The 10,466-nt window shown below is 43.2% G+C and overlaps 1 protein-coding gene across 2 annotated transcripts; it reads right to left on the reverse strand.

Moving 5' to 3' along the window:
- Positions 1-90: 90 nt before the first annotated feature.
- Positions 91-10,466, reverse strand: spartb (spartin b). Of its 2 annotated transcripts, none has more exons than XM_084437774.1 (8): positions 10,370-10,466; positions 8,995-9,821; positions 7,137-7,334; positions 4,800-4,935; positions 3,482-3,676; positions 3,192-3,350; positions 2,983-3,073; positions 91-1,844 (listed from the first exon to the last, which is right to left on the reverse strand). In XM_084437774.1, the coding sequence occupies exons 2-8, from the start codon at positions 9,817-9,819 to the stop codon at positions 1,640-1,642; spliced, it is 1,809 nt and encodes a 602-aa protein (XP_084293900.1). In that variant the 5' UTR covers positions 9,820-9,821; positions 10,370-10,466; the 3' UTR covers positions 91-1,639. The 2 variants fall into 2 exon arrangements, with proteins under 2 accessions (XP_084293900.1, XP_084293901.1); XM_084437775.1 differs by having other exon boundaries at positions 1,704-2,414.

Genomic DNA, 10,466 nt, shown 5'->3' on the forward strand with positions numbered 1-10,466 from the left:
TTTGTGTGGCATGAGTGACAAATCCTGTATTAACCACAGAAGACAATCTGTGACAATCATGTCAAATCAAATCAAATTTTATTTGCACAGCACATTTCATACACAGAGGCAACACAGTGCACTTTACAGAGAGCAATAGGGGGGGGGGCATAGGTCCCACCCCTACATATTCCAGAGGGAAGCAAAAAAAAAAGAGTTCCCACAGGGCCCGAAGAAGTGAGCTGTAAAAATTATTCCCTGAATTTTTGCAGCTCACTGTACAATCTCTATTCATTTTTCCTCAAAGTGCAAAATGCTTAGATCCAGAAATTTGGGCAAAGGGTGAACAATGTGTCCTCAGACTGTGGTACTCTTTTGGATGTAGTCTGTAGTCTAAATGCATGTGATATTGTACAGTCACTAGGTGGTACAATTTAGTTACTGAATCTAGTTTTAGATGTTTTGTGAAAACGTACACAAATAACAATACATTTTTCAAGACAAACATTTTAATGTCTCAGAAGTTTGGTTTGCCTATGGCCAAAAGCACATTTAAAAAGTGATCAGGGAGTTACAATTATGTAGGCATTATTTGTGTACACAATATGTATTTTCTCAAGACAATGAACTGGACCACAGAACAACACTGCAGTTGTAGAAATGCTACAGTAAGCCTTATAGATCAACAGGGTGTACAGGAAACGTAATTGTGTTAGTGTTCTTCTAAGTTGATTAAAGTATGCAAAATAGAGGCATTCCTCCTCGCTTCAAATACAATATTATAAAATTAGATTTCCTCCCTATAATCTCAGTAAGCTTTTGTGTAACATGATATAGTGATACGACTCAATCTGAAAACTTTCAGTTCATATCAACCGCACCACTACACTACACTCGTTTCTTCTTACAAGCATTGCACACAAACACATTAATCATTACACTGCAGCCCATCTACACACACGTGTATTAATATAATATGTCCATTTTATATAATTATACTATTCATTGTAAAGATTAAAGTGCAGTTGTATCAAACTCTGAGATATTTAAATACATTTTATAAATAAAACATTTGAATATATAGATTTCTTTGAGAATACAAATGTTTTAAGGCAGCGGTTCTCAAACAGTGGAAGATAAACAAAAAAAAGTGAAACAGAAAAGGTAAAGGGCCATCCATATGATAACTATAAACTTTCAACTATGAAAATATCACCCCCAAAAATCCATGTCATTTTAATGACCGCATCCCCACTAGAAGAGTAAAAGCAAGGAAAATATGGATTATTTGCAAAAACATTTGATCTGATGAACAGTGACATTTTAGTCAACACTTTCAGATTCTGTTTGAAAATTGACCCCTATTTTTCTGCATCTCAGATGCAAGGTTATTAACAAGAGTGTATATAGCCTAAATACATGCACATCGTGTATATAGTCTAAATACATGCACACAGCGTATATAGCCTAAATATATGCACGTCCCTCCTGCCTTACTTGACCAACATAGCTCTGAGATAAAACATAACGTGAACGAATTTGACTGACAGGTGGGTTAGAGGGGGTGCTGAAAAATTTTCCATTATCAAAGGGGGTCTGGACCAAAAGAGTCTGAGAACCACTGTGAAGGCAAGGAAAAGAGAGGAGGAGAACGTGGAGGCTATTCGCCTCGTTTCTCCACTTTCTTCTGATTCTCGGGTCTGTCCTGGAGTTTGTAGTCCTCCAGGATGGCGTAGGCTGTCTGCTTGCCCGTCCTTTTCACAATGGCTTTGATCCCCAGGTTGTCGACGTTGAAGGCGGTTACGCCCACATTGATGGCCGAGTTGACAGCATGGTCTGTGGCTTGGCCTGCTGCTGCCCCATACCTTAATTAAAATTCAGCAAGATTTGGTGAAAGGGTTGGGACTACAGTGGAGGCTGGAACGGCCGGGGTTGTTATACTGTACTAGATAGGAGCAAGGAAAGATGAAGGCGTGCAGGATTGTGGCAACACCCAAGCACACAACATTCTGGATTATCTGACTGAGGATGATTTTATCAACAAGTAAGCACCTCTAAGTAATCTAAGGAAATGATGGGATTCTGGGATACATGACCTCATGCAAAACCCCATATGATTTAATGTGCTTCAATTAGGAGAACTATATTCTTGTCAAATTATTGAAAAGCAAATTAAGAGGAATTTTTATTACAAGCAAAGGGATAAATTATTCAAGGCTACATTGTAAATTATGGCTGCACAGGCAGAAATAGCAAAGGGTATATTTGCTCCACAGTTCCCAATGCCAACAGGGATAAATCATTCCAACACAGAGCATTAGCCGTGCTAGTGATCATGTGTCATGGTAAGGGTTAGCTTCTTAATATGGGTTTAAGAAAAAGTACATGTCTTCTTCTCATTGTCATTCTCATTAGGTGGGTCTAAGAGGTTTAATCTGTAAGTGGAAGAGGAGAGACATGTAAGTGTTTGCTATTGTTTGTAAAATGCATGTGCTTGTTTGCAAGATACAAAGTACAAACTGGCAGAGTGACCATCTTGAAAATGAAGTACATTTAAAGCTGCAGTATGTGACCCTGACTATTTGAGCCAGAATTGAAACATTTAAATATTTATCCGACCAACTGAACTGCGTCTTTGTACATTGCTGCTTGGCAAAATACAATTATTTCTATAAATTTGGTGTGGGGTCGACATGGGAGCATTAAAACAAACAAACAAAAAAAGCTTAGGGGTGTGGCCACACCTGGTTCAAAGCTTGTGCACATGCTGAGAACCAATCAGCAACATGGGCTACTCTTCTACAGCCTTATGGGTACACAAACCCACAAACCCGGAGTTTGAAGCTAACTGAATTTTACATTACTTTACAAAATGTCCATCATTGCTGGCTCATAGTAGCTTGTGGCTGGCCTATAGCACAGGGTTACATATTGCAGCTTTACGGAAGTGAGACAACAACTGACACGTTGAGAGGGATCTGAGAGAAAAAGAGAGAGACCTACTTATGCTTAACGGTGGTGACAGTCTCTGAAGCGACACTTGTGGTGATGTTTTTCGCCGCTACTTCCAATCCCGTCCACATGGTTGCAAATCCTGTGTGGAAACAGACAAAACTATGAGAACAGCGGTAAATGGTATAATATGGTGCAATTCTGTTAAATCTTTTTGGCCCTGTTTTTGTGGTGAACAGATGAAGTGGCCAGTACCATACCTTGAACTCCACTGGCGGCTACCACCATGGCTCCATCAATGTTGGAGCGGCCATCTTTGTCTTTCTTCAGGGATTCTGGGATCAGCTTGCCTCCGTGTTTCTTCACGTGCGGGGCCAGCTCTCGGCCAACGTGGCCAGCAACAGTGCACACCCCGTCCACTAAAGGTGCAATCAAAGTAAATAAAAAATAAATAACTGCTGCAACACATAAAAAATTGAAAACTCAGACCCAAGCAAATCAATGTCAGAAGGAAACCCGACAAGTGATTACTGAATAATAGCCTTCTTACCCAAAAACTGGCTGACTTTGACAGCTCCACCAGTGGCCTGCTTAGCTACATGGAGGCCTTTGGTGACAGTGGGGCTGACATGTGTGGGGTTGTCCTCTGGAGTGATGTGCTCCCGGAGTTTGGATGCCCCCTTGTGAATGGCCATGCCTGTGAACTCTGCCCCCTTCACAAGTCCCCAGCTTAGCCAGGACGCACCTGGAGATTCAAGATAAAAAAGATTCAGTCAGGGCCGCTTGGCAGTGCTCCAAATCCCCAATTTGAATACATTTAAAAAATAAAATAAAATCAAACCAACATAAAGTGTCTTAGTAAAGTGATGGAACACAACAAGATGCCAGAACAGCTTCAGATCGTCTTTGCATAGACCAATTCTTCTTCTTCTTCGTCATGTGTGTTCGTTGTTACATCCTCTCACCCACGCTCGGGGCCAAGTGGCTATTCTTTTACCACCCCGAGCCTGGGTGAGGGGTCACCCGGGCAATATATCCGGGCACACCTCCAGGAGTCACGTCACCGTTCCGTCATCCACAACCGTCAGGCCATGAATTCCGTTGAGTGTCTGATACATAGATTGATTGATTAATTCTCTACTAGAAGGGTGAAACGCCATTCTTCCTAAAGATATTCCCAACTTTGGTGTTCTGATGATGGCGGTGGTGAGTGCTGTCTGACACATCCTCTCCCATTGGTGTTCAGCTGGGTTGAGATCTGGTGACATCGCTTCATGAGATATAGACTATATTCTTATTTTTAAATATTTGTGTTTATTTTATGCTCGTCTTACTCTTGAATGTTGTGATTTAAAAATATACATATATATATATATATATATATATATAATCATGCCAACACACCACATTTTTATTTCCATTCTGCAAATTCTGAATGTTGTGCTTAGAACACGTGGCCCTTGCGAGAGTCGCGTTGCACATCCGAGTACTGCTGGCCTTAAAGGGACGAAGCCCTGAATTCAGACCGTGTCAAACTCACCCATATTTTCAAAAAGTGATGTGTCCCAAGGCACGTTTCACAATGACATTAATAACTGTAACTACAATGTCAAACACAATGATATACAAAATTTGTCTCTGAAAAAGCAGAAAATCTTAGCTCTGCTGTGAGTTACTGGCCGTCCTACATTTTGTTTTACACAACTTATCAAAACATTTATACAAACATTTTAAAATAAGAACAGCCTATATTTTATAACTAGGGTATTTTGGGGGAAATCCTCCCAAGGACTCCCTGCAGTACGCCCCCGGGGGGGGGCAGACCCCCAGGTGACCCCCAGATGAGAACCCGTGCTCTAAAGCTTTACCTGTGAGGATGCCGTGAGCCACCTTCTCGCTCCACACCGGCAGGGGGCTCTCCTCCTCTGCAGCAGGCGGCTCCTCAGGAGGAGTGATGGGCACTTTCTGACTGAGGTTCAGGGTTTCTGCTGATTCGTCTGGGGGCTAACAGACATGAATAATGGGAGGCATTATGGGGGACAACAAAGAACAACAAATAAACCGAATAGCCTGAAAACAACAACAGAGAGCACGCAAATGAGAGTTGTTGGATCTGTGACGGACTTTAACCATACATTTTTTGGACTATTGATATAAACCAAAGCCCTAGTGGATAACGCATGGCCACATAGGATATCTTGTCCTGGTCAGCATGCATGGATGGAGGTTAGCAGCCTAGCTGATATGGCATAGTGACTCAAATTCATATTGAATACAGTCCATATGCAGACTAACTGAATTGGCATTATTCCACTACTCTAAACGTGTGTATTATTGGACAATAGGCCCCCCCCATCTCTTCCCATGACAAAAAAAAAAACATAACTGATTATTAGGTCCGATATAGGACGACTGAATTGGGAATGGCGCTGTTGAGCTATTTATGTGGATATTTTTCTTTTGTTGAAGGTTAATTTAAAACTGTTAACAGACCGTGTATTATTTGTAGCACGAACCTGCAAATGGATGGGTCGACCTGTCGATTTAGATTTTCTGTAAGCAATATTGGCCGAGAAGGATCTCTTTTTTTTGCATTGTTACCATTCCAAATCAATATTTGAAAGAGACACCCCCACGTTAGCCTACTTAGTTAGCTAGCAAATCAACCAATCCATAGTCCAACTAGTCCATGTGTAATGAATGATTAGGCTGCACCTTCTAGAGTTATATCATCCGCACAAAAGTATGTGATAATAACATTGTAATTAAGCATTCTTGGATGCACTCTTTTCAACAATATTTCCAATCGCTTTCTGAACAGTGAACACTGCACCTCTGAATGCACTCTGTGGTGCTGTACTCTCTCTCGGTGGCCCTGCTTGCCGTGTGTCACCAACGAAACCTCAAGGTCACTTCTCACAGTGTTATGCTGCTTAATACAGCGTCCAATTATCCTCAAAACAAAGAGGCAGTGAGACAGACATTTCCAAATGTCCCCTTGTTCACGAAAAACAGTGAGGCCTTGTGTTCAAAACTACTGTATTAACATTCACATCACACACCTGTTACACTAGAGTTTTGGCCCAGAATACAAATAGAATAGAACAGAATAGTAGGCTATTCTATGTTTATATAATGTGCCTACATTAAATACTTGCTTATTGGGATCCAGGAAGCAGTCCATGGGAAGTGTAGGCTACCGGTAGTCTAGCAACTAGATACTAATACTATATACAGTACATCCGCTAATAAAGATTTGGCTGGATAGAGTTCTGAGGTGGTTCCTTGTACTCGATTAAAGTAACGATTGGCATGTCTTTCATTCAGCCCTCTGAAGTCGAGGTGTTATGGCTGCCGTGGTAAGAGCATTATGCTTCATTAATTCTCTTCACCGGCCAGTTCTAAATCCCTGGACTGCTGAGGTAGGAAAGATATTTAGAGAAGCGCGCCACCTCACGAGAAATACAGTAGGAAACACAGGCGAGTGGCATGAATAAGTGCCCTGTACCAACAGATCTTGTTCCATTGGCTAGATGGCTTGTTAAGCTACTGTAGTTAAATTGACAATGAAAATCCCTCAATGATAGGCTCCTCAGGGCTAAATTGGATCCTTCTTAGATTATGAGCGCATTGTGTTGCCTCTGGGTATGAAATGCGCTATACAAATAAAGCTTTGACTGATTGATTGATGACTGCTAAAACTGCACTGCACCCATCAGTTCATCCTAAATCAAAGCATAGCTTTGTCAAAGCTCTCTCTAAAAGTCTACAGTACCACGATCAATTTTCAACCCAAAGTATTTAAGACCAAGCCTCTCATTCCACAGGGATTATTGGTAGAAATGCACTATGGGTAAAGAAATGGCATCATCTGATCACATGTTTTATGATCCCCAATTACGAACGGAAGTAGACAGCCCACTTCTTAATCTCTTCACTAATCAACAGCTCAAAAATCAATATGTGGTGTGTTAATGTTTGGTACCTGTCTCAAAAACACCTGAAATCTGAATACAATTGAGTAGACTGCATTTTAAGACAATAAACGGGCTTCCAACTCCCTTGGCTATCAGTGTGCAGCAGGTGAGAATGAGCTTGTTCGTTCAGTGACCACAGACTCAGAAGTCACACGGCGTTCGCCGGCTGACCCAGACATGCTCCAGGCTATTTCAGTAACGGTGGGAGAGGAGGTGTCAGCTGCTCACCTGAACCCTGAGGTCGGTCATCTGGGAGAGGAGGTCTTGGAACAGCTCCCGCTCTGAGACAGGGAGCTCAGAGGACAGCACCACTCCGACGTAGGAGCCTGGGGTGGGGGCCATCATGTCAGGGAACATGAACACCCCCGTGTTACACAGCAGGACTGGGGAGTCGGTGGCCATCAGTGGGTACAACCAGTCACACACCTGGAAGATAGAGCAAAGAAAAAGATCTAGTCAGCCTAAACATTTGAGTTTGGTAACACTCATTTAAAGGTACACATTAGGCACTAATTTGTAGCTTATTAGAGAGTGTGTAAGTATTTATTTATATTATTATTATATTGTGTAAGGCATTATTAGACATTTATAAGGTCATAGCCAATGAATGTACAACATACCCCACAACAATACTGTGTCGCATCAAGCAGTTGTTTTGGGATTTATTTATACAAAAATACCCAAGAGGCTGTGCCAAATGGGGATATCTTCACGGGTAGTGGAAGTTGTTAGGACCGACATGCAGTGCCTGGCAAACTGCTATTGAACACAACCAGTATTAGCAGTGTTTAAGTATTAGCACTCATGCACACGCCAAAATCAAATTATATAATGCTTCCACAACAATGCATTACAGAAGAGGCGAGGCTAAGCCATTCCTTGAGGCTATGATAAATACATTCGCCTGCAAAAAATCTCGCCAATTGCAACACCATTTGAGCGACTTTTAGGCTTTGGATATTTATATGGCTCCTAATCTATACAGTATGACAGTAAATAGAAGGAGTATCAATATGGCAAAGTACCTATGGCTAGCCTAGTGCACAGCGCTTGCTTAATAGGCACTGTGTTATCTACAGAGCTGTTCAAAGAGTAGTGCTGTTGTAATCTTTTATTCATGTGGATAAGAGATAGAAGCAGGCGAGGGTCATGATGATGTCATAAGAGAGGAGCAGCATTGGCCAACGGGTCAGGAAAACGCTTGTAGGTCTTCATTTCATTCCTTCTGCAACATGTTGCCACAACAATTTCACAGCACATGACACTGGGGCTCTCCCTGATGACGTCATTGGCGCACACTTTCTGTTAAGGGCCACTCTCACATGACCCGGGGAGGTCATAAGGGACACGGAGGGATCGTTAATGGGCCTATCTCATCCCTCTGAAGGCCCAGACAACAGAGAGAGCAAACAAACAACTTAGGAAATTAGGTGAGGGTGCAACATGTACAGCCTACGAGATCAATGGTTTTGGATGCTATGCTCAAGCCTCCCATACCTTCCACTAGCAAGACAGCGTTAATTGTACACTCTGCTGTTAGTCAGTATTTAGCCCATGTTTATTGCTCTGTATATCTTCTTAGCCAATAGAAAAACATTTTCCAGGAGCTTGCTCGATCGTCTCGTTGAGATTATCACAGCTCAGCTATGGTGCTGGTCAAGAGAGGTCAGGGAAGAATTTTTACAGCTCACTTTTCTGGCCCCCGGGTGAAACAGATTTTTTTGCTTCCCTCTGGAATATGTAGGGGTGAGACCTATGCCCACCCTCCCATTGCTCTCTGTAAAAGCGCATTGTGTTGCCTCTGTGTATGAAATGCACTATACAAATAAAGTTTGATTTGATTTGACTTCAATGCTAACCCAGAGCTAGGTCACATTGTCGTACGTGAATTGATTTGTCAGAAACATACCAAAATGACACTAATTGTTCATATTTAATCATGATTTTGCAACATATAGTAACCATTCCCAAATCTCTGAAATTACGCAACCTATCAGGACCCAGATGCATTTTGAGTGAGGGAAAACATCACCTCACTCCCAAGACAATACCAAGTCCTAGTTACAGTATAGGCCCTTTCTCTCACCTGCAGGAAGGCTGGAGGTCGATTGGGCATCCTCTCTGACTGCTCATGGGTGAACTTGACCAGCCGCAGGTAGCCAGGGTAAGAGGGGGCACTGACCTCCCCCTCAGGTGTGACGAAGAATATCTGGACCCCGTGGTGAAGGAACAACATCTCCTCCCCCTCCTCCCAGAGACTCTGAGGAGAGATGGAGGAGCTGGACGTATGGCTGTAGAACTCGTCCCCGACCAGCGACAGCTCTCCTGCCTCTGTGCCATAGGAGATGGTCTGGTGACCATCGGCCGCCTGGGGAGAGTAGGCCGGAGGCTGCTCGCCCGGGACAGCAGCCTGTCTGGTGGGAGACAGAGGGTGAGCCACGCTGCCGAGCGAAGGTGCCCCTCCCACAGCCCCGGACGATTGACTGTGAGCGGAGAGCAACTTTGGAGGTGCCGGCCTCTCTGGCTTCTCTTTGGCGGACTGCTTTCCGGAGGCTGTCCCTGCAGCACATGCCCCGTTTACCCCAGCGGAGGTAAAGGCAGCTGTGAGGTCCGGGCTGGTCTCCAGCACAGCCAGGCGTGTGGTGATGTTATTCAGCGTCTCCTCCATCTTCTGCTGCATCTGGCGGGCTGAGTCCCAGGAGCTTCCGGTGCACTCCTCTCCCTGGGAAGGCACACTGATTGCCCTAAGAAGGTACTGTCGCCCCTGCCTGTACAGCTCTAGGGCATCAGCCTTGTGACCTGCCTCGTCCGCTGTCAGTCCTCTGTTGATGCAATCGAAGGCCCTATCGTAGCCATCCTTAATCATCTGAAGTCTGGCTTTGTCAAAAGCAACTTGTTTGGCTTTCTCCATTCCTGTAAACAAGATCGAGTTAGATTAGAATTACTTCATGTGTGCCATTGCGGACTACACTAAATACAGACATGGTATAGATGATAACATTTATATATTGGAACACAACAATCAAATACAACAACGAATACGCTAATTCATGTGTTGCTTGTTTTACAAGCCATTAAAACCAAAAGGAAAAGTCTCCACCACCAAAGCATTTTTGAACCTTTAATGATAATGTATTAGCCATTCTAAAGGAGTTTTGACCAGCACAAATATATAACTAGCTAGCTAGCTAGCTAAGGTAAACACGTCAAGTAGGTTAGACAAGCTTGACATAGCTAGCTAACTACGTAGCAAGCATTTGCTGTTAGCTCAACGTTAACAGCGTTAGCTAACGCTAGCTCGGTGTACAGCTAATGTAACATTAGGCATTAGCTGGGTAATCCTGGCTACCGCTGCTATACACAAAGCAAAATACTCCATAATATAGCTGGCAAGCTAGCTACAGTATACATCACATACAGACGTAACCTGACTAGAATGTATGAGTGTCCAATGTACCTACCAGGCAGACGAGGCTTTCAGCAAATGGTGTAAGCGTCTGATCTTTCGAGTTTGTCACTTTGACACTGACGTCTGTCAGCGGCTGCGTCCCACCTCAC

The sequence above is a fragment of the Borostomias antarcticus genome, assembly GCF_949987555.1.
Source record: "Borostomias antarcticus genome assembly, chromosome: 1".
Taxonomy (NCBI): domain Eukaryota; kingdom Metazoa; phylum Chordata; class Actinopteri; order Stomiiformes; family Stomiidae; genus Borostomias; species Borostomias antarcticus.